Source organism: Canis lupus, chromosome 6 (genome assembly GCF_048164855.1).
Source record: "Canis lupus baileyi chromosome 6, mCanLup2.hap1, whole genome shotgun sequence".
Classification (NCBI taxonomy): domain Eukaryota; kingdom Metazoa; phylum Chordata; class Mammalia; order Carnivora; family Canidae; genus Canis; species Canis lupus.
In genome coordinates, this window is record NC_132843.1 from 72,681,553 (window position 1) to 72,707,326 (window position 25,774).

The 25,774-nt window shown below is 36.1% G+C and overlaps 1 protein-coding gene and 1 non-coding gene across 7 annotated transcripts in view; both read right to left on the reverse strand.

Annotated features, from left to right (window-relative positions):
- The window catches only part of SYT14 (synaptotagmin 14), a 211,357-nt gene that overhangs the window by 10,166 nt on the left and 175,417 nt on the right, over positions 1 to 25,774 (reverse strand). For 4 of the 6 annotated variants that reach the window (XM_072831179.1, XM_072831178.1, XM_072831182.1 and 1 more), the window contains 2 exons: positions 2,986 to 3,175; positions 425 to 481 (listed from right to left, as the gene is read on the reverse strand). In XM_072831179.1, the coding sequence (XP_072687280.1) occupies positions 425 to 481; positions 2,986 to 3,175 (247 nt within the window). The remainder of the gene's footprint in view (positions 1 to 424; positions 482 to 2,985; positions 3,176 to 25,774) is intronic. The other 2 variants (XM_072831180.1, XM_072831177.1) reach the window with 1 other exon arrangement.
- Positions 25,155 to 25,298, reverse strand: LOC140636178 (U4 spliceosomal RNA). The gene has a single exon (XR_012033480.1). It is a non-coding gene; the product is annotated as a U4 spliceosomal RNA (small nuclear RNA).

Below are 25,774 nucleotides of genomic sequence, written 5' to 3' on the forward strand. Positions count from 1 at the left end.
CATTGGCTGATTATTTGGGAGATAAACCCTCTCTTCAAACAAATGTATTTTCAAGTTCTTTAGACTCATGCAAATGATCTTCAGCATGGTGATCCATCATGTGTACTTCATATCAAAATTTCAATTAATTTTAATGAAAATTGCAATATTTCTCATGAAATATCTATTGTATGAATCAAAATACAATAAATGAAAAATAAAACCTTTAATTTAAAAAGTTTTGCTTATTTTATACGTACTCTGTATACCATCATCCATAATCAGAGATAAATTCTAAGTTAGTTTTATTTAAAGTACCACAGATAATAAATGTGCATTTTTTTTTGGAAACCAACATGGTGGACAGCTTCACTGCTGGCAAGTTTTAGGGTATTTTGTTTTTGCATGAAAAGACAACATCCAATTAGCCTCTACAGGAACTCACCTCGGATTATATAAACCTGTCCACCTATCAAGTGTTTTAGACAACAGAACAGTCCATCTGACAACAGGGGGTGGAAAGCAGTAAAAGAAATAATGACCAGATGTCAATTGTTGGGTGAAAGAGGGTCAAAGGTTAGAATTAAAGAGGAAACACTGTTCACTGGAGTGGAAGAACACAAAACTTTAGCATTTTAATTCAGGTAGAGGGGTTGAACAAAAGGGGTGTTGGGTAAATTTCATGGAATGAGAATTTTTAAGGTCATTGTGTAATCTTAGACAAAAATTACACTGTTTTAAAGGGGGAACATCTTTATAATGATATCTTCTTGGTCTAAAGCACATTGAACATAGAATCATGCAAATTATCAGACTATAAAAGACTGAATAAAAGTTATCACAGGGTTACTATTATGCAAAGTATTGAAGTTTATCCATGCAATATTAAGGTTTTCAAACACTTCCATTACTTTTCAATGTAATATAAAATTAAGTTAAACAAAATAAAATAGGACTATCGAAATTTTTGCTCTGGTGTGTTCCCACTGTTTCTTTGGATTATTTAGTCAGTAACACAGTTCAAGGCCTAGAACAATCTCATAGAATATATATAGCATAAGACAGATTGATGAAACTGCATTATATTTTACTTTATAAATACTCCACTTCATACAATTAATTTTAATGTCGACTTATATTTACCTACAAGCTGCCTCCCAGCTAACACCATTAACAACCCTGATATTGAAGATCTAATTCTAAAATATGGGAAATTGCTCTGACTTACTCTTTAACCTGAAAACACCTGCTCGAAGTCTTGTGGATGCTAATCTCTCAACCTGTTTATTATTCACCCTGCCTCCACTGCCCCCTCCCTTCATTTTAGTTCTGCTTTCTCTGTTTCTATCAGAGTGGGTACAAGCAAAGACAGGAAGGCAAACAAATCATTCCATTCTGCTATTTTTTTTTTTTTAGCATCTCAAGTTAAATATTTGTCAAAAAATTAAACCACTAGCTAAAGCAGGAATGGCAAACTGATAGCTGTTGGCAGGATGTATCCCCACAAGATATTTTGTTTATCTGTTATAGTGTTCAAAAGTTTTGAATCTGAATGTCTTGAGGCAGGTTATGCACTTGTCACATGCCTCCCCACACTCTTTATCTTTCACCTGCCAAGTTTATTCATTGAAGTTACTTCCCAGGTCATTTGAGTTTGCATTCTATGTACCAATAAAGAGAACCCAGGTCCCACTTCCAAAGCTGCTTATTCTAATAATTGGTTCTTTCCTCCCTCTGAATTCTTCCTTCTGAAAGGAGAAAGGGGACAATAATAAGTCCATCTTTCTTTTATGCATCTTTATCTGATTTGAGTCTCACAGTCACAACCTTAATTTGACTTATGAGAAAACAGACTTAGGGGAGTTAGGTTACTCATCCAAGGGTAGAAAGATAAACATAATTTTGGCCTTCTGACTTTGAATTCAGGAATAGATACACTCTATGATATCTGTAAGAAGCATGGTTTCCAATATTACTTAGGGAAAACCAAATATATTTTTGTGACTTTTCACTTGAATTAAAAAGACAATGTTGAGGATATTTGGAGGTAAATAATTTAATTCAAGGGTGGAAGAATTTTCCCTTCATTCAATAATTATTGGAGACTCAGAGTAAAAAGATGGCCTTAAGAGAAATCTTTAAGCAAATTTAAGGTGGCTACTACTACTATGCAAGGTTTCCTTTCAACTCTTTAGTTTGGGGACTAACATCTTTAATTTCAGAGATGTATAAAGAAGCTGCTACATTCTCAGCTTATTTCTTTAGATACCGACCAACAGTGTTGGGGTCTACTGAGTGACAATCTCTCTGCACTCCCATAATCCGGCCCCACCTCCATGAGCAGGAAGAGAGATAAGGAGAGAGGAGTGACAGGCATATAGACCAGGGCACAGATTTACCATCTCACTCTTTTCTTGCATCTAGGGGAAATGTCAAACTATTCCTTATTTTGTTTGTCCTGGTAAAGGAAAAGCCAAACTATTTAAGAAAAGACTCTGCTGGCAGTACTGATGTATAATATTAAAGGAGGAAAATCGTGAAGAAATAGTTTTTTCTTAAATTTCTTAATGGAGAAAAGAGAAAAAGTACAGAAATATTAACATTAGTTCATAGTACTGCATACAGACAGAAAACATAACATCATTCTTCTGCTGACACCAATAGCCATACATATTCCTGACCATATCTGTGGAATACTACTAACTTTAAAAAACCCTTTTAACTTTTTCTAGCATTGGAAGATAATGGCTCTGATAGGGATAATTTATTTGGCAGACACTATGAAAAATTAAAAGTCTTGTCATCTTACAATTAATATTTTGAATTTCAAATCTGTCTACTTCCCAAATGACTGGGAATAGAAAACATGAAACAGATTAGCTGATGATTATACCATTTCATTTTGATCGGTTAAGACTAAATGATAGTATTGAGGTCCCTAACACTGAGAGTCCCATAAGTGCAGAAAACATAGGAATTAAAAATTTTTTTTTTTTTTTCACTCACTGGGTGGTCTGTTTGCTGCCAAGTTTTTGAAGTGGCTGCCTTTTATCACTTCAGCGGATAGTCTTCCAGTTGTGGCATTATAAAGCAGGCCAATGAGAATTTCTGGAACTGAGCCATGTTCAAGAGACTGACATGAGGATGTACTTTCACTACAGGACATTTCTGACACGCTCATTTGGGAGTCACAGCCCTGTAATCAAGAATGAAATCTTTATAGTGTTTTGTAAAAAAGATATTTTAAGAGATACATCGTTAATGCTGTGTTATTAGAATTAGGTAAATCACGATAAAGACAAGAGCTGCAAGCGAAATTCCCAAAACACTAGATTAGATATGTTGTTCTTAGTGTACGTTAGTCCCTGGATTTCTTTTCATTCTACAGCAGTCAAAGAAATAACAGGACATGAGAAGGTTGTGTAAATCCCTACACATTTATATACAAATCAGAGAGGATAAATTTCTTAAACTCATAGGTGTTAATGAACTATTTTTGGAATGTGAAAAATTGTCGTTTAAAGAGTTACTTTTAAAGATTGACACAGACTTAGACTCAAATACAAGAAGTGTAAATGTCTTAACTGTATCTTTAATGACAAAGATTGGTAAACTTTGATTAAATAAACAAGAAAAAACTATCTGCTATTTATAAGTCAATATATGTAAAACACTGAGAAATAGAAAGTTGAAAAGGTGGGAAGTTATCATACAATTAATAACCACAAGAAAATTGTAGCTACATTAGTATCACTCAAGGTTAGCTTTAAGGCAATAACCATTACTAGAGATGAAGAGGTAAAAACTCAATTTGAACTTGCAACTTACCAGGAAGATAAAATAGGTCCAAATTTGCATGTATTTAGTAACAGGGGCTCAAAATATAGAAAGCAGAAATTGCCAGAAGTAGAAAGAGAAACAGGCAAATCTACAACCACTGGGGATGATTTTAGCATACTTTCTTTTAGCAACTGACCAAACAAACAGACAATTACAGTAAGTATGCAGAAGATTTGACTACCACAATAAGCAAAACTGACCTAATGGTAATTGTAGAACACCATACCCCACAACTATGAAATATACATCTTCTCAGGCATGCAGTGTTATTTTCACAAATTTACAAAAATAAAGCAAATAGCAAGGATTTTCAAATGGCAGAAATCATTCAGAATAGGTCTTTTAATAAGCTAGAAATCAAAACTACCTTTTAGTAAAGAAGAAAGTCCCTATATATTTGGAAATAACCCATGGTAACTAAATGATAATGAAAACAAGTTATCTGAAAAGAGTAATAAAAATAGATAAATGTTAGAGAGTCTAAGAAGAAAGAGAAGGCACGAATAATGAATATCAGGAATGAAAAAGGAGACATCACTACATATGCTATAGACCACAAAAACAAAAAAGGATAGTAAAAACAACTTTCTTCCAACAAATTTGAAATTCTGATGAAATGGACAGATTCCTAGAAAACTGTAACTAACCAATATGCACACAAGAAGAAACAGAATATCTGAATAGTGTTACTGAAGAGATTGAATTTATAATTAAAAACCTTCCAAAACAAACAAAAAACAAAACTAAAAAACTTTAGCTAGAGGGCTTGACTAGTGAATTCTAATGAATACTGCAAGTCTTATGAAAGCTCTTCTAGATAGCAGGGAAAGAGGGGAAACACAAACACTCTCCAGTTTAAGAATCTAGCAAAACCTAAAAGCCAAAGCCTGACAAGGACATTATAAAAAAAAATTACAGAATTTTCTCATTCATGAACTTAGATTTAAAACCCTAAATAAATGATTGGCAAACCAAATCTAGCAAAATGTAACATCGTACTCAATAGAAATTTTTTTGAATGTTCCCCCTTTGAAATTGGGGATGTGACAATGGTGCCAAATATAACTTATAGTCAACACTGTAGTTGAGATTCTAGCTGGTGAAGATCCTAGCCTTACTAAACACAATAAAATAAAGTAAAACAAAACAAAATGTATAATGATTTGGAAGGGAAGGAAGTAGATAAAACTGTCCTTATGTGCAGATTATGTAATTATGTACAAAAGAAATCTAAACAAGTTCATAGATGAATTACAATTGCAAAAAAAGGTAAACATTTTAATTCCATACATTGCTATATACCAGCAACAAATCTGAAAATAAAATTTATTCAAAAATAGCATTTGGGGTGTCTTGTTGGCTCAGTCGGTCAAGTGTGCGACTCCTGGTCTCAGGATCATGAGTTCAAGTCCCACACTGGGTATGGGACTTTATTTTTTAAAATAAAAATTGAAAAAAAATTTATTTTTTAATTTTCTTAAAAACTTTTTAATTAGCATTTATTAGAGCATAAGATATAAAATATCTAGGAATAAATGTACAAATGATATGTGAGGTCTCTACACAGAAAACTTTGAATAGAGGCAAACTAAGAAGTGCTACACAGAAATACTATGGTAATGTATTAGAAAGCCCAATTTTGTTTTTTTGTTTTTATTATTTCTTTAATTTTTAAAATATTTTATTTATTTATTCATGACAGACAGAGAGAGGCAGAGACACAGGCAGAGGGAGAAGCGGGTTCCGTGCAAAGAGCCTGATGTGGAACTCAATCCCGGGACTTTGGGATCAAGCCCTGAGCTGCCTTCAGGCATCCCTAGAAAGCCCAATTTTGTAATATTCTCTCCAAATTGACCTATAGATTAAATGGAATAACAGTCAGAATCTCAACAGATTTCTTTGTGGAGCTTGACAAGCGAATCCTGAAGTGCTCATGGTCTATACATACAACACAGTATTATTTAGCCTTAGAAAAAGAAGGAAATCCTGCCATATGTGACAATATGGATGAACCTGGAGGACGTGATGCTGAGTGAAATAAGCTAGGCACAGACAAATACTGAATGATTCCACTTATATGAGATATCTAAAATAGCCACACTCACAGAAGCACAGAGCAGAATATTGGTTGCCAAAGGGTGGGGGTAGGGGAAAATGGGGAGATACTGTTCAATGAGTATAGTCACAGTTATGTTAGACGAATCAGTTCTAGAGGTCTGCTGTACCATGTAGTGCCTGTAATTAACAATATTGTATTGTACACTTAAACATTTGTTAAAGCACAAGACATCACATTAAATGTTTTTACCACAATAAAATAAAATAAAATAAAATAAAATAAAATAAAATAACACAGTAGAATGCACTGTTCTACTGAGTATCAAAATTTATCATAAAGCTACATTATTTAAGATGAGACAAAAAACAATGCAAAATACACTAACAGAACAGAAAGCCTACAAATCAACCTTGATACACACAGACCCTTAATTTATAACATGGGTGGAACTACAAAGCAGTGGGAAAAGTATCAACTTTTTAATGAATAGTGCTAAGACAACTGGTTGGTTATCCAACCAGAAATAAATGAAAGTTAACCCCTACCTCAAAACATACTAAAAAGTCAATTCTGAATCTAAATAATAAAAAGCAAAATGATAGAGCTATATGTTAACATAAGGGATTATATTCACAATCTCAGGGTAGGGAAAGAATTCCTAAAGAGGACAGAAAAGCATTAATCATAAAGGAAAAACTTGGTGAACCTGAAAACATTAAAATTAAGAATTTCTGAGCTTCAGCAGAAATGTTTAGGATGGTGAAAAGGCAAACAACTGGGTGCGAGAGAGGAGTACAACACATATAGTGCACAATCAGCTCAAATCCAGGATACATAAAGAACACTTATAAATCAAATAAGAAAAAGACAACACAATATAAAAAGAGCGAGACATTTGAACCAGCAATTTCACAGAAGAGCAGCCAATAGATATATGAAAGGTTGTTTAAGTTTATTAGTAATCAGGGAAATGGAAATTAAAACCAAGAGGTATCACTACACAAAACACAGGCTAAAACAGTAGTGTGGCGAGGACACAGAATAATGGGAACTTGCATGATTCCTCTGGTAGCAGAGTAATACAGCTTTAAAAAATGTTAAAAATACACATACCTTATGACCTGTCAGTATATACCCATCAGAAATTTGTGCAACGTTTGTCAAAAGACATACAAAAGAATGTCCACAGCAGTATTATTCACAAGAGCCCCCAAACAGCAGAATGGATAATTTGTGGTGAGTTCATACAGTACAGCAATGATACTGTATGTGCTATACAGCAATGAAAACTAATTATAACTACATTTACAAACATGACTTCGAGTAAAAAATGTTGGACCTAAAAGGATACTTGGTTGTATTAACTCCATTTATTTAAATTTCAAGGACAGCAACCCCAACAAAAAACCCAAAAATCAAAGACCAGACAAAACTTAACCATAGTGTCTCAAATGTGTAAATAGGTGGTTAAACTGTAAATCAATCAAGAAAGTTGATTAATGTAAAAGTCAAAATTCTGATTAAGTCTAGGGATGAGGGAGAGAAGATACAGTGATTGGGAAGGGCATGATGGGGGTATCTGGGGGTATTGGTCATGTTTTATTTCTTGACCTGGATTGACATTACATGGGTTGTACATTTCTGTTTTTCATACTTTTCTAATGCACACTGGATTTCAAAAGATAAAAGGCTTAATGAAAGAATTATGTAATACAAGGATACAATATATACACAAATTAATGTGTGGTGATAAAAATACATATTTAGAACTTTCTTTGAAGATTCCTAAGGGAATTAACTCCACGAGTTAAAAAAAAAAAAAAAGATAACATTATTTTTTATAATGGGTTTTTAGATTTAAAACATTTTAGATGTAGATTTTTCAGATTTAAAAAAATCTAAAAATGTTTTCTACAAATCTTCGAGTCTACTGTTGGCTGTACAAGTGGTTAAGGAGAATAAATGCATACCTGGGAACTGAATTAACTCACTGGACAAGTATTCAGAGGGATAACATCTCATATTTTCAAATCTAACTCTCAATTACAGAGGAGAAAGCCAAAAGGAATATACATCTTATATTCCTAAATCATGGGTATACAAAACACATAGTTTGGTATGTTTTCATGACAGTTGGAGGAGAAAACATAATTTTAGTAAGTTTCAATTAGGATATATCATCACTTATGAAAATAGTGTCAAAAACATGCTCAAGCACATTTGGTGCATTTGCTACATTAGGCCATTATACTAGCAGCATCTGTTAGAATATTGTGAAATACATTTTTCATAATACAGTATTTTTCACATTAACCTACTGTCAGATAATAACACGTGAATCTAGTATTTTCTTATTAACATAGAGGTCATACTGCCAATTTTGCGACACAAAGTGATATACCAAGAAAGTCCTGGGAAAGGCCTTTCTTGCTTCTAAGGAAAACAGCCAACTTCTGTTCTCACTTTACTGCTGCAAAAATGTCCTTGTCTCGAAGCCCAACAAAAAAGCAAGAGTGATACGATCCTTGGTGATCACATTCTATTTCAGGAAGCCCTGCTGAAATATAGTAGTGTTTAAGAGACAAACAAAACACAAAACACAGAACACTATTGTCTAAAATAATTCCTTCTGAATTTATTTGGCACCTTAGAAAAAGTGCCAAGCTTGTGGCCTTCCCACCACCATTGGTGGAATGCCCATCCGAGATGGGCAGAGGGGTGGCACCCCGAGGAGATCCCGGAGTGCAAGAGGAACAGTGCAGAATAACTATAGAAATAGACCAACTGCAGGAAAGGCAAATTAAATACAGATCCTATATACCCGAGTGGCATCTTTCCTCTGACTGGTCCTCAGGGCATGCTGCTCCATTAGGTGTATGCTCAGGAATGTCTCCTCTCTCTGCAGACCCCATCATTAATTTATAACTGGGGCTTGCCTAGGTTGCAGTAACTGTGGGTGATTAACCCAAAGTCAAACAAATCCCAATCATAATTAGGTCTACTTAAAGGAATAGTCCCAAAGGCTCCCCAAAGTAAAAGTATATCTTCTTTCCATCTAACATAGGTGTTTTTTAAAATTTCTTTTTAATACTTCCTCTCCTCCTCCCCCGCGACCCCCCCTCCACTGCACCCCCCCCTCCCCCAGTCCTCTGCCCCAGGGTGGAGGATTATAAGCAATTCTGTGAAAACAGAAAGAAGTCTATTGAATTTTTCAGAGAAATGAGTAAACTCTATATAATGTTTACCACAAGCATTATTAATGGTTATGACACACATTACATGTCCTTAATGTTGCTAATAGGTTAAAATTAGGTGGAAACTTGCAAATATAGAGGGAAAAAACTGTAAGATCAAAAATACAATATAATTCCTATTAAGGAAATGTACTAGGCTTTTTATGAATACTAAATTGATTCCACCTTACTTGTAACCACTTATAGCCAGTATTTTTAAGGTAAAGCTGCTGAGCTGTGCAATGATAATTACTATAAATTTGAATAATTTGTTGAATTTATTTTCACTGTGGCTGGAAGATATTCTCTGGTTTTTAATGTAATTTACACATGAAATGCTTCTATTACATTCTTCTGGAAATGGGGTGATGAGGACGCAGAGGTGCTGTAGTGTGACAAGAGGGAAGTCACCTGCTGCATTGTTGAAGCAGTGGTGCCAGGGCCCCTTCCCAGCCCCAAGGTAATCAACTTCATCAGGCTAGGGAAGGAGGAGATAAGCAGAGGCAGTTTCGGGGAAGTGTCACTGCTCCAAATCTTGCCCCACTTCCGCCTCCACTCCCTCCCCCATCCAGTGTAAAGGAGAAGCGTTCTGTATGTTAGTAGGGGTAAAGATACCAAATGACCCCAAAGGATAACTTGCGAGTGAGCCGGGGGTGGGTGGACAGCTTAAATTTCATAGTGTTGGAATCAGGATCCTTTCAGTTGCAAGTGCCAGAGCATCCAACTAGGTTAAGTGGCACAAGGGAATTTATTGGCTTCCATAACACAACAGTTAAGTGAGGAGATGGCTTCAGGTACTCATTGATCCACACCTTAACCCAGGCCACTAGGAACTAGTTCTCCTTGTCCATTTTACTAATGTGTTACCCAAATTTGGCTTTATTCTCAGATAGACTCTTTCCTCCTAGTTGCCAGATGGTTTTCAGTAGCTCTGAGTGTTGTAGGAACGAGGAAGATAGCATCCTGACCGCTTCAAAGCAGAACTCCAGACTTACAAGTCATGGCCCATGAGATTTAATTCTAGGGCTTTGGAATAAAGTCAGTTCAGAAGTACAGAGGTGGGTTGGTCTCCCAAGCAAAATCTGGAGGCTGTGGCCACAAGGAGAAGGTGTGTGTGCTAGGTCATTCATCCCTGCTTTTCCTCCCTTCGGCCTTCTGTGAGGGCTGTCACCCACATTCCTGAGGACCACTCATGATGCTGCTGTGGCCTGTGGCTACTTCCCTCATGCTCTTTGCTGGCTGGGGTCTGCAATCATCAGCCTTGTGAGAGCCAAGGAGGAGGAAAAGATGGTTCAGCAAAAGGGACTGCTATGTTACTATACTCCTGGGGCACAGCTCTGACATTCAGGATAGGTGATGGAGAGTGAAAGAAAAAGTAGTAAATTCTCCTTTTCTCTTTCACAAAGTCATCTCATATTAACACTGAAAATGCATTGATAAGGTTTGAGATATAAGAAAAATTAATTGTAGGGTCGCCTGGGTGGCTCAGCGGTTTGGTGCCTGCCTTCAACCCAGGGTGTGATCCTGGAGTCCTGGGATCGAGTCCCACATTGGGCTCCCTGCATGGAGCTTGCTTCTCCCTCTGCCTGTGTCTCTGTCTCTGTCTCTCTCTCTCTGGGTCTCTCATGAATGAATAAATAAAATCTTTTTTAAAAAAAGAAAAATTGATTGTAAAACAAATAAAAGTAAAATATTTTATATTTTCAGTACTTGATGACAGCATCACATAGAAATGGTCATGCAAAATTCCTGCTTTAAGATGCATATATAGGTATATACACATATGCACATATATGCATATGTTATTTTTCTTGCTGTGGTCAATTGGAACATGTTTAATTTGACATTCTTGTATATATGCTTGTAAGACTGGTTTATAAAGTTCATAGATTTTTCTCATGCTCTCGGATAACTCCACTGCCATATAAACTATTTCAGAGGATTCAAAGGAAAAGTACTCGGCTTCTCTTTTGAGACTCGTATAATTTTGACACCGACTAGACAAGAAGAACATAAGAAAATTATAAGCCGGGATCCCTGGGTGGCGCAGCGGTTTGGCGCCTGCCTTTGGCCCAGGGCGCGATCCTGGAGACCCGGGATCGAATCCCACGTCAGGCTCCCGGTGCATGGAGCCTGCTTCTCCCTCTGCCTGTGTCTCTGCCTCATTCTCTCTCTCTCTCTGTGACTGTCACAAATAAATAAAAATTAAAAAAAAAAAAATTTAAAAAAAAAAAAAAAAGAAAATTATAAGCCAATCTCACTTATAAACATATATGCAGAAATCCCAAATTAGACAGTTAAGTTGAATTGAGCAAAAAAATATATACACTTATGCACATATACATATGTAACCATATACATATATACATACATATATGTTTTTCATCAAATAGGCATTATTTTGGGAGAGCTATTTGTTCACTGAAGTTGGGTAAAACTTGCCTCTGAAACTCAACCATCTTTTTTTCTTTTTCTCTTTCTTTTATGAGAATCTTTTTTGACGACTGATTGAATTTCTTTTTTTTTTTTTTTAATTTTTATTTATTTATGATAGTCACAGAGAGAGAGAGAGAGAGAGAGAGGCAGAGACATAGGCAGAGGGAGAAGCAGGCTCCATGCACCGGGAGCCCGACGTGGGATTCGATCCCGGGTCTCCAGGATCGCGCCCTGGGCCAAAGGCAGGCGCCAAACCGCTGCGCCACCCAGGGATCCCCTGATTGAATTTCTTAATGGTAACAAGTCTTTTCATGTTTTCTATGATTCCTAGATCACTTTTTAGAAATTTGTATTTTTCAAAAAAATTGCCCATTTCAAAAAGTCTTCAAGTTTGTTTTCCTAGAGTTATTCTCCTTATTTTAAATTTCCACTGATGGGCACCTGGGTGGCTCAGGCAAGTAAGCACTCAACTCTTGATTTTGGCTTAGGTCATGATGTCAGGGTTGTGATATCAAGCTTTGTTAGGGCTCCAGGCTCAGTGTGGAGTCTGCTTGAGATTCTCTACCTCCCCCTCTGCTTCTCACTCCCCACCACCTGTTTGTGTGCATGCACACATGATCTCTCTCAATTAAACAAAATTTTCAAAAAAATAAAAATAAAAATTCCACTGAATTGTGATTATGTCCTCCTTTTCACTTAGCATATTGCTTATTTTTCTTTCATGATAAATACTTCCAGGTGTTTACCTATTATATTAGTAATTTCAAAAAAACAACTTTTGTTTTTGTTAAACCTCTTTACTATTTTTCTTTCAATAATTCTTCATTTCAAACTTCTTTAGGTGGAAGAATTTGCACCTTCTTCTTATCTTCTTATCTTCTTACAAATATATTTAAGGCTACACATTTCCCTCTAATACTGTTATAGATGTAACACACAAATTTAATAGTGTTTTCATTTGTTTGATTCTATTTCTCATTTCCATTATGTTTTTTCCTCTGAGTTAATTTAGAAAGTTTTTTTTTTTTTTTTGTTTGAGTATCCAAATATACAGATTTGGGGGATGGGAGCGGTAAGAGACTGCCTTGTTTACCTTACCTTCTAATATGCTACTTCTTATTCATGGAGTTCTAGCTAAATAGGCCTCCTTCCTGTTCCTTTTAACAACACACATACTCTGGGCTCTCAGGATTGGCTCTTCCATCTGCTTGCAATGTTCTTTCCCCAGATATGCACATAAGTAACTACTCCTTTCTTCCAAATCCCTTATTCACATGTTATACTCCCAATAAGCTTTATCCTACCTCTCATTTAAAACTATACCTTCCTGAGACCAAAAGTGACATTATAAAGGCAGGAAACACAAAAACAGTAAAAATGAATATTTCTGTAAAAATCAATTGAAGAACTCACACACACAAAAAATATAAAGTATAATAACATATACCTAAATCATGGGGAGAAAAGGAGAGAAGACTGGGTTCAAACTTGAACGACCACCAACTTTATATAAACTGCTATTTGCAGAAGAGGTTATATATAAACCTAAAGGTAGCCATTTATCAGAACCCACTAACAAACATGTAAAGAATAAAGAAAAATAAATCCAAATATATTACTAAAGAAAATCAGCAAAACATGAGAGAAAGATAAGAAAAGATGAGTGAAAATCTCCAGCAACAATGACAAGTAATAAAATTTCAATAATACATATATCTATTAATAATTACTCTGAATGTAAATGAACTAAATGCCCAATCAAAAGACACAGGGTGTCAGAATGGATAAAAAAACCAAGATCCATCTATATGCTGCCTACAAGAGATTCATTTTAGCCCTAAAGACACCTCAGATTGAAAGTGAGGGGATGGAGAAACATCAATCATGCAAATGGATGTCAAAAGAAAGCCAGGGCTGCAATATTTATATTGGACAAACTAGACTTTAAAACAAAGACTGTAACAAGAGACAAAGATACTACTTCATATAGGTAGGTGACAATCCAACAAGAAAATATGACAATTGTAAATATCTATGTACCCAATGCATGGGAGCACCCAAGTTTATAAAATAGTTAATAATAAACATAAAGGAACTAATTGGTAATAATATAATAATAAGGGACTTTAATACCCCACTTACATCAATGGACAGAAAATTAACAAGGAAACAATGAACACACTGGACCAGATGGATTTAAAAGATATGTTCAGAACATCCCGTCTTAAAACAGAAGAATACACACTTTTCAAGTGCACATGCAACAGTCTCCAGAATAGATCACCTATTAGGTCACAGAACAGGCCTCCACAAAGACAAAAAGTCTGAAGTCATACCATGCACCTTTTCTGACCACAATGCTATGAAACTAGAACTCAACCACAAGAAATAATCTGGAAAGACCACAAATACATGGAAGTTAAACATACTACTAAGCAATGAATGGGTCAACCAGGAAATCAAAGAAGAAATAAAAAATACATGGAAGCAAATGAAAACGAAAACACCATGGGATGCAGCAAAAGTGGTCCTAAGGGGAAGTGTATGGCAATACAGGCCTACTTCAAGATGCAAGAAAAAGCTCAAATAAATAACCTAACCTTATACCCAAGGGAGCTAGAGAAAGAACAACAAACAAAGCTTAAGGACAATTGAAGGAAGGAAATAATAAAGATTAGAGCAGAAATAAATGATACAGAAACTAAAAGAAACAATAGAACAGATCTTTGAAACCAGGAGCTGGTTCTTTGAAAAATGAATAAAATTGATAAATCTCTAGCCAGACTTATCAAGAAGAAAAAAAGGATTCAAATAAATAAAATCACGAATGAGAGGGAAGAAATAACAACCAGCACCAAAGAAATACATTTATGAGAATATTATGAAAAACTATATGTCAACAAATTGGACAACCTAGAAGAAATGGATAAATTCCTAGAAACATATAAACTACCAAAACTTCAAACTTGAAGAGACCAGCAAAGGAATGACTCAGTAATCAAAAAATTCCCAACTGACAAAAGTCCAGGACCAGATGTCTTCACAGGTGAATTCTACCAAACATTTAAAGAAGAGTTAGTATCTATTCTTCTCAAACTATTCCAAAACAGTAGAAAAGGAAGTAAAACTTCCAAATTCATTCTATGAGGCCAGCATTACTCTGATATCAAAAGCAGTAAAGACACTACTAAAAAAGAGAACTACAGGCCAATATCCCTGACGAACACAGAAGCAGAAATTCTCAAGAAAGTACTAGCAAACTGAATATCACAATACATTAAAAAATTTATTCACCACAATCAAGTGGGATTTATTCTTGGGTTGCAAGAGTGGTTCAGTATTTGCAAATCAATCAACATGATACATCACATTAATAAAAGGAAGGATAAGAACCATATGATCATTTCAATATATGCAGGAAAAGCATTTCACAAAGTACAACATCCATTCATGATAAAAACCCTCAATAAAGTAGCTTTACAGGGAACATATCTCAACATAATAAGGGCCATCTATGAAAAACTCACAGCTGATATCACTCTCATTGGGGAAAAACAGAGCTTTTCCTCTACGGTCAGGAACAAGACAGGATGTCCATTCTCACCACTTTTATTCAACACAGTACTGGAAGTCCTAGCCACAGCAATCAGACAACAAAAAGAAATAAAAGGCATCGAAATCAATATGAAATAAAACTTTTACTACTCGCAGATGACTTGATTATATAGAAAACCTGAAGGACTCCACTAAAAAACTCCTAGAACAGATAAATGAATTCAGTAAAGTTGCAGAATACAAAATCAATGTACAGAAATCTGTTGCATTTCTATACACCAATAATGAAGTAGCAGAAAGCAAAATTAAGCAATCAATTCCGTTTATGACTGCACCAAAAACAATAAGCTACCTAGGAATAAACCTAACCAAAGGTGTACTCTGTACCCTGAGAACTTTTATAAAACGCTGATGAAAGAAACTGGAGGACACAAAGAAATGGAACGACATACCATGCTCATGGCTTGGAAGTAAAATATTATTAAAATGTCTATAGTTCTCAAAGCAATCTACACGTTTAATGCAAGCTCTATCAAAATACCATCAGCATTTTTCACAGAGCTGGAACCAACAATCCTAAAATATGTATGGAACCACAGAAGACTCCAAATAGCAAAGCAAATCTTGAAAAAGAAAATCAAAGCTGGAGGCATCACAATTCTGGACTTTAAGCTCTATTACAAAGCTGAAGCAATCAAAACAGTATGGCACTGGCACAAAAGTAGACACACAGATCAGTGGAACAGAAAAGAAAATTCAGAACTGAACCCACAATTGTACGGTCAACTAATCTTCAACAAAGCAGAAAAGAATATCCAATGGGAAAAAGAATGTCTCTTCAACACATGGTGTTGGGAAACCTGGAGAGCAACATGCAAGAGAATGAAACTGGACCACTTTCTTCCACCATACACAAAAATGAATTCAAAATGGATGAAAGACCTAAATGTGGAGCTGTCAAAATCACAGAAGAGAACACAGGCAGCAACTTCTTTCTAGACAGGTCTCCTGTCTATAAAAAGTAAACTATTGGGACTACATTAAAATAAAAGCTTCTTTTTTTTTTTTTAAATAAAAGCTTCTGCACAGCGAAGGAAACAATCAAACTAAACGGTAACCTGTGGAATGGGAGAAGATATTTGCAAATGACATATCTGATAAAGGGTTAGTATCCAAAACATATAAGAACTTATATAAATCAACACCAAAACCCAAATAATCCAAATTAAAGTAGGCAGAAGGCATGAACAGAGATTTTCCCAAAAAGGACATCCAGATGGCCAACAGACACATGAAAAGATGCTCATCATCACTTACCATCAGGGAAAAGCAAATCAAAACCACAATGAGATGTCACCTCATGCCTGTCAGAATGGCTAAAATCAACAAAACAAGAAACAGTAAGTGTTGGTGAAGATGTGGAGAAAGGGGAACCCTATTGCACTGTTGGTGGGAATGCAAACTGGTGCAGCTGCTCTGAAAAACAGGATGGAGGTTTCTCAAAAAGTTAAAAATAGAGCTACCCCATGATCCAGCAATGGCGCAGCTATATATTTAGCAAAATAATACTAATTCAAAGGGATATGTGCATCCCTATGTTTACAGAGGTGTTATCTGCCATAGTCAAATTATGGAAACAGCCCAAGCATCCATTGATTGATGAATGGATAAAGAAGACGTGGTATGTATATATAATATAGAATATTATTCAGCCATAAAAAAGAATTAAATGTTGCCATTTGCAACGACATGGATGGAGGTAGAGAGTATTATGCTAAGCAAAATAAGTCAGTCAGAGGAAGAGAAATACCATATAATTTCACTCATATGTGGAATGCAAGATACAAAACAAATGAGTAAAAGGAAAAAAAAAGAGAGAGGCCAACCAAGAAACAGACTCTTAACTATAGAAAACAAACTGATGGTTACCAGAAGGGAGATGGGTGAAGGGATGGGTGATATAGGTGATGGGGATTAAGGAGTGCACTTGTGATGAGCACAGGGTGTTGTATGGAAGTGTTGAATCATTAACCTGTACACCTGAAAGTAAAATTACATTGTATGTTTCTAAAGGGAATTTAAATAAAAACTTACAAAAAAAATATAAAATTACACCTATCCCTTTGCCACTAGTATTCTTATTTTTTCCCCACATACTACTGATAATCTTCTCGTATGCTGTACACCTATTATGTTCATTATGTTTATTGTGTCTCTCTCCCCTTCCCCACAGTTTAAGTTCCACGCAGGTCAAAATTTATTTCTGTTTTTCATTAATGTACACCAAATAACTAGAGCAATGTCTGGCAAAGTATGTGTACAATAGATGTATGTTGAATGAATTTCTAATTTCATTGCAATGTGGTCAAAGAATTTTATATGATGTTGATTCTTTGATATTTGGGGAGACTTCCTTTGCGGCCTAGCATATGGTTGCCATTTGTAACTGTTCTACATATGCTTACATTTATTAAGTAGAGGTCTCATATATAAATCAGACTTGTTAAGTGTTACTCAAAGCTTCCATATCCTTACTTGTATTTTTCTCCTTGATCTATCTATCCCTGCTTATTTCGATTTTCTAAGCGTTCAATAATCTCTCGGCTCACCATCAGTTCTTCCACCTTATTTCTTTCTTTGCATTCAAGGTTCTTATGAAAGTATATGCTTTAGTTGTTACTCCAGCAATGATCTATGGGTGGTAAACTCTCTTGGCCTTTGCCTGAAAGTATCTGGAGTTTGCTCTCTTCTCCAAGTGATAATTTAGGTGGTGATAATATTCTAAGTTAGTAATCATCTACCTTGGCACCTTAAAGATACTAAACCATTGCCTTCTGGTCTTTAGCACTGTTGAGAAGCCTTCTGTTAGAGGAACTGTTGTTCCCTTATATTTTCTCCGTGGCTGCTTCCATTGTTTTGTGTTTGGGCTTTTGCCCCCTCACTGTAATTTTTTTTTTTTAAAGATTTTATTTATTTGAGAGAGGGAGGGAGGGAGGGAGAGAGAGAGAGAGGAAGAAAGTGCTAGAGATCGAGAGAGAGAGAGAGAGAGAGAGAGAGAGAGAGAGAGAGAGAGAGAGGACAAATGAGTGGGGCTCAGAGAGAGAGGGAGAAGCGGGCTCCCTGATTAGCGGGGCTTGATTCCAGGACCCTGGGATCCTGACCTGGGCCAAAGGCAGATGCTTAACCAACTGAGCCACCCAGGTGCCCCTCACTGTAACTTTTATAGGTGTGCATTCATTTTGATAATCCTGTGTAGGATCTGTGTTTACTCAATCTGATGACCTAAGTATTTCAAACATTGTCTCTCATTTTCTACAGTCACTCATTCTGCAGTTCTTATAAGAAAATATATTTAACATTTTCATTCCACCCTTCATTTTCCTGACCCTCTTATTCATGTTTTTCATTGATTCTATTTTTAATGACTCTATTTTTCATTCTGGAAGTTCCATATGGTCATTATTTAAATCTGCCTCCTTTTCCATATTGTCTATTCTTTCCTTGTGGTTTCTATTACTCCTTTTAGCTCTTTACTCATTTAAAGCATATTTATTTTATAATCTCTTTCACAGTGTTCTATTAGTTTACATCCTAGAGATGCCAATATACCTACCTCTAGCGTCTCCTGACTATCATTCATAGTGGATCATTTTTTTTTTTTCCGGTAGGAATTCTGTATGATCTGGGGTTAGCTACCTGAACAAAACAGGATGTCATTCAAGGAAAGAAGTAGGAAGTAATAGGGAGAGCATTATTGGCAGAAAACCAACAGTGTCCATAGTACCAGTATACCTAATATTTCTATTCTCAGTTTGTTTAATGGTTTTTAGAATCACTCATATTCATCTCACAGTCCTGATTTATTTGTGACCAGACTTCAGGCTAGTTGCAAAAAAAGTTGCAAAAAAAGTAACTATAAACAGTATACACTGTTTTTCTTACTAAAAGAAACAGAAAAGAATAGAGGCAAAACAGCTATCAGTATAAAAGTTTATTGGCTGCTTGTCCTGTTCAAGGCACTGTAGTAGGACAAAGAGATGAACTGATTTTAAGGCAGACTATTAAAAAAAATGCCTTGAGAAGTTTTATGGGAGAATAAAGGTAGATTTGATGAATTCTGGTTATCAGAAACTCTATTCCTGAGAGGAGATATTGGAAGTTGGCCCTAGAGGGATTTCAATAGGCATGGGGAATGGCATTTCAGACATTTGAGTGAAGGCCCACGTGCAGATAGCATTTGGCAAATGTAAACTGATCTGGTTTGGCTGGTGTATGTGGGGGAAAGGAGTAAAAAATATAGCTACAAAGGAAAGTTCAAGCCAAATTTACTCACTTAGCACGACTTCTATCAGACACTTGTCATACTGCACTGTAACCTTTGCTTTGTCTGTCATTCCTACCAGACTGTAAGTCCGTTGGGGGCAGAACCTTGGTTCTATTTATTTTTGTATGCCCCCAACTATCACTTGGCAGGCATTTAATAAATACTGTTGAATGAGAAGCATAAATTGTGAAAGACATGAAACGTGGTGGCGAGAAAAGCTGGACCTGCTCTACAAGCAGTGGAAAACAGGAGAGGCAATTTGAAGTGGGGAGTAACAGGCTCAGATTTGTCTTAGAAAAATAACCTAAGGCCAAACACGTGGCAGGACTGAACCCTGGGGCAGAGGCCACAATTTACCTTGTGCTATGATAGCTAAGTCTCTCCTTGAGACAGTACTCACGGTCTGTCTTTGTGTACATCTTACATCTTAAGCAAAAAAATTGCAATTTTTCACCTTGTAGCAAAACATCAGGCTTTAAAAAAATCAAATTTATAATCACTGATCCTAATTAGAGATCTAGAAGCATGTTATAGTGGCAGTAATCATGAAGGATTTTTGTAACCTAACAACTTCAGTACATACTAAGAACTATGACTTTTGTTTCAAAATTAAGGTAGCTGACTTCCCTGTCTTCTTAGGGTCTATCACATTTCTGAAAAATTGCAAAAGGTTTTTTTTTTCTTCTTCTTTTTTTTTTTTTGCTTTCTTCTTTTTTAAAGATTTTATTATTAAAAAAAAAAAGATTTTATTATTTATTTCAGGGGTGGGGGAGAGAGACAGCAAGAGTGCAGGTGCAAGCAGGCAAGTAGGGGTAGGGGTAGAAGGAGAGGGAGGGAGAGAGAAAGATTCCCTGCTGAGCACAGAGCCTGAAACGGACTCCATCTCATGATTCTGAGACCACGACCTGAGCAGAAATCAAGTCAGACACTTAACCGACTGAGACACTCAGGTGCCCCATGCAAAAGCTTTCTTTCTCTGAGATGTTTGAGTCACTGGCAATACTTACTGGGTTGCTAAGCTAGTAAAGACTGTTCCCCAGAGATGCCCTCATGTATAACACATCTGGGGGAGGTGTGAGCTTTTTAAAACTGGTCACTGAGCTTAATGAGTGCTAGGTTCACAGTTACTCCTGTGCAAATTAGTGTATTCCAGATGTGTTAAATGTTCCCTTAATTAGTCTGTTTTAAATGAGATGATTCAAATCTAAGTCTTTAATAGAAACATATATATACCTATATATTTTTAACTACTGGAAAACTAAATAGAATGATAATTAGAAAACAATAGCCTCAAATTATTTCTTAATACCTTCTAGGTTTGGGATTATATTCTGTTATCCACAGGCTCCTGGTTTTCCAACTGTGGTTAGTGGAATCTCTTGAATTTCACTGTTTTAAAAAAGATTTTATTTATTTGACAGATAACGACAGAGAGCACAAGTGGGTAGGAGAGGGAGAAGCAGGCTTCCTACTGAGCAGGGAGCCTGATGTAGAACTTGATGCCAGGACCTGGGATTATGGCCTCAGCTAAAGATGGACATCAACCTCCTGAGCCACCCAGGTGTCCCTTGAATTTCACTTTTGAAATATAGTTTTATTTACTTAAAAATGAAACAATAGGGGCACCTGGATGGCTCAGGAGGTTGAGCCTCCAACTCTGGATTTTGGCTCAGGGTGTGATCCTGGGGTCCCAAGATTAAGCCACATGGTGGGCTCCCTACTGGGAGTAGAGCCTGCTTAAGATTCTTTCTCTCCCTCTGCCCCTTCCTACTCAAGAAAAAAAAAAATAGCAGGGCAAGCACATAAACGAGTATTAACACAAAGAGGCAGTACAACGTGCAGGTGAGGAAAGGAAAACTAGTGAGACAGTCGGGGTAAGTCAGTTATGGGAATGTGACTTTTGGATATGGTACTTAGCATCTCCATGCTTTAGGGTTTTTTGTTTTATTTTGTTTTTTGTCTAAAAGATGTGGAATAACTGTTCACTTCCTTAGCAGTTCTACCACTTGTTAACATACAAGAGAACAGTGCCTGTATCTGTACTGCAGACTTGACTCAACATTGTTTGTATTTTGGGCTAAACATTTGTGTTGAATTGAGAAGTTTATGGAGACTGCAGAGTATACTGTTTAGAAAGAGAGATACCATTTCTAACCCCTTATCTGCATCAGTCAGAGTCTTCTCTGTATGGTGCAATTTGAAAAAAGAAAGAAATTGGATTCAGGGCTGAAGTAAGACTAAAACATATTATCAGCAATTGTATAATCGTAGGTACAGGTGCTCTGGAGTAAGACAGTTGGGCTTCTATGTGAGCTCTGCTATTTCACCATCTGTGTGATTTTGGACATGTTTTAACATTTGCTTCAGCCTCAATTTCCTTATCTGTAAAAGGAAGACAGAACTAGTACTACACCTTAAAAAAAAGTTTTATTCTAAATCTTTTGCTTATTAAAATGGCTCCGTTATTTTTAGCGTTTGATGTTGTAGGCAAATATTATAAAATGAGATTTCTGTTGGTAAAGTATCACTGTCATCTGCTTTATATATTTGGGTTACAAATAATATTCCATTTGACATGCAGGGTGTGAATGCTTGAAAAGCATGAACACCATGTACCACACTATCTTTATATCCTTAGGTTTGTGAATGGTCCGTTCAAATGACCAAATTTGAAACACTGTAAGACTGTGCTGCCCCCTGCTGACTTGGTTTCTCCAACATATTTTGAGTCTGGGGAAGTCAAAATTTCTACTTTAGCATAATGGTTAAGTAACCCAAAGGTAGGCTACAAGACAATAATGATGCAGATGGTAAAATATTTTACGTAGCTCTAAATAATGTATGAAGTTTGTCAAGACACTGAAGTACAAACAATTTCATGGTGGGAACAAATAAATACAATAATAAACTCCTAATTGTGTAATCTTTAACAAATTTAGATACCCCATTCCAAATAACCGTTACAATTGCTATTGTTTTAAGTGTTGCTGACACCTTGTGGAAAATGAGCAAAATATATACATTTTGGCTTCATTTAAATCCTCAATAATTATTTCCCTGATTCTTTCATTGAATTAACAGCAGCTTGATCTTTATTTCCCATTAGAATAGCATTTTTATCTTGACTAGTTGCAATGTACTAAATATATACTTTCCATGCTAGAAATCTTGGGCATCTTCTCCCTTTTAATCCCATATATCCAACCAGACACATTCTCGTGATTTTTCCTCCAGAAATTATCTCAAAATTGGCTCATCCTTACTACAAAAATTCTTCTAATAGTCTTATCACGTAATAGTGCAAAGAGTACTTGACAAGAAATCAAAAGAGCTAAGAGCGATGCTACCTGTTGTTAGCCCTAAGACATTCAGTAACTTATCTAATGAAATTCTCAATTTTCCACATTATAAAATAGAGACTCTTTTTCATGTCCTGTTTAGTAATAAGATTACATGAGATAGCATAAAAGAAGTGCTTTGAAAACAGATCACTCTGACAATTTATTTCTATAATGTAATAGCATCTTAGTTAGCTTTTACCCATATTATTGCTTTTTATGCACCATGATCTATGTACTCCGCCATGGGGGTGTGGAGTGGGAAATGGAGGACGGGAAGTATGGGGAGAAAGCAGACAGAGAAGAAATTCTCTTTGTTCAGTTAAGTCAACCTTGTCCACTCAATCTGTTACTTACTTTGGATTCTTTGAACTTCAGCCTTACAACTCTCGTCTGTAATGTTCTTAGGTCTTTCAATGACCATTTTGAGTCAGCTTACCACACTCTGTGTCACCAATTTCCAGGCCAGAGGAAAGACATCAGACACTAGTAAACCACACTTCCATAAAATTGGCTTTGGTGGTGATGTACCTCTTCTCAAATATAGTTAAGGGCAGAATAGTGAAGTAAGGACCTCTGAAAATCTGCTCCTTCATTCAAGTGAAAAGGATATTGGCAAAAATTGTCAAAATCAGCTTTTCCAGAACTCCTAGTTAACCAAAGTCTTGCAATCATCCAAGGAGTGCTTGTGCAAGAGAAATGGCTGAATACCAGTAAGAACAACAAGCTTTGTTGTTACCCTATTCCCATCTTCCAGTCTCTAGTTCCCTGGTAGCCTTGAAAATCGACAGTTTCACAATGCTAAGGTAGCTGTGAGAAACAGCAGCCTAGCAGACAGTGGAGGGATCAGAAAAGGTTTGGAGCTTCCCCAAACCTGATTCCCAGAGAACTATCATTACTTGACTTGTCTGAGAGGTCCCTGAAAAGTTCCATTCTCAAGCTTTGTTTTGATTTGACCTTACTCAAAGCTTGATATATGTGTACAGTATGGCTGTATCCTAAGGAAATTTGCAGAAACAATTAGTGGCAACTGCTTAAACATCATAGCCAACTGAGAAAGCAGGACTAGTTGGAGCAAACAAGAGGTGGATGAGAAAGCTGTAATATAAATCTTGGGAATGAGAAGTTCACTGGGGACTTTGATAAGCTCCAAAACATTCCTTGGAGTCAAAAATCCATGTTCATATGTAGGGCTATGCACATGTCCAGGAAAGCCCTGGGAAGGTCCTAAAGTCATCTCTGGCTGACCCTGAGGCTCAGTGCATGCATGAAGTGAAAGATGAGGCACAGCTACAAACTTGCTGCTGGTGCACTGAAGGCATGCCAAACACACAAATGCTAGGAGATGTTATATAAGCATTTAAGGAAATCTTGGTCCAATCACATTAGCTGACAACTAATCTGACTGAAGAGACTCCACTGGCTTTCCCTCTCTCTTTGCCCTTCCTCCTTGTCCCAAAGCCTACACATGCACACACACACACACACACACACCCTCTCTCTGAGCTCTCTCTCTCTCTCTCAAAAGAAAAAATAACTCAAACCACACAAAGAGAATTAAAGATAACTACATAGGTAAATATAGAAGACAGTATAAATGTATTTTAGTTTGTAAAGTTGTGGGAGGGTGAGTAATGCCTCCAACAAAGAGGTCCACATCCTAATCTCCGGAATCTACTAATATTTTACTTTATACAACAAAAGTGACTTTATTAGGTTGGGATACCTGGGTGGTTCAGCATTTATCATCTGCCTTTGGCTCAGGGTATGATTCTGGAGTCCTGGGATCAAGTCCTGCATCAGGCTCCTTGCAGGGAGTCTGCTTCTCCCTCTGTCTATGTCTCTGCCTCTCTTCCTGTGTCTCTCATGAATAAATAAAATCTTTTTTTTTTTTTTAATAGATAGGGTTAGATTAAGGAGCCTGATGTGAGGACATTATCCTGGATTACCTGAAAGGGCCCAATGTAATCACAGGGTCCTTAGAGGGAGGCCGGGGAGTAGGAGGCAAAGAAAGAGAGAGAACCGTGAAGATGCTACACTGCTGGCTTTGAAAATGGAGGAAGAGGGACGCCTGGGGGGCTCAGTAGTTGAGTGTCTGTTTTGGTTCAGGTTGTGGTCCTGGGGTCCTGGGATTGAGTTCCACATAACATAACTCTCCTTGCAGGGAGCCTGCTTCTCCCTCTGCCTGTGTCTCTCATGAATAAATAAATAAATAAAAAATCTTTAAAAAACTGGAAGGAGAAACCCATGAAAAAATGCAGATGGCCTCTAAAAGTTAGAAAACTGAATGAATGAAGAAAGCAAGCAAGGTCTCTCATTGGTACTTTCAGAAAAAACAGCCCTTCTGAAATATTTTGGACTTCTGACCTCCAGAACTTTAAGATAATAAATTTTCGTTGTTTTAAAGTTTGTGGCAATTTGTTACAGCAGCAACAGTAATATAATACATTACTCTTCACTATTATTTAATTAGCAATAATTGCACCTCGGATAAACCTCATTGGCTACGATAGATACTGCCACTGCACCAAGCTTTTTCACTATCTTATTTAAAAGACATGAAATAAATAATAAATATAATCTAGTTCAGATTAATACCAACTTAATTTCAGTAGTAAACAAAAACTTTAATAGTTCCATTCTCTTCCTCTTTCCTTTATGCTATTATTGTTGTACAAATTATATCTTTATACATTATAAATTAGTCGACAAATTTTACTCTTAATTAGATTATTTTAAATTAAGATGTTAATTGTTATCCCCAGGTAAACCAATAAGAAATTAAAAAAAGAGAGTCAAAGAAACAAAGTAATTAAAATGGTATATTAGAAAATTACTATTTAACATAAAAGAAGGCAATAGTGGAGAAATAGAAAAAAACAACAAAAAAGGCATAAGTCATATAGAAAAGGAATAGTAAGATGGCTAATTTTAATTAATATAATCAGCAATTATATTAATTAAAATTAATAGTAAAATGTTTTATTTTTATGAATCTGTCTTATTAATC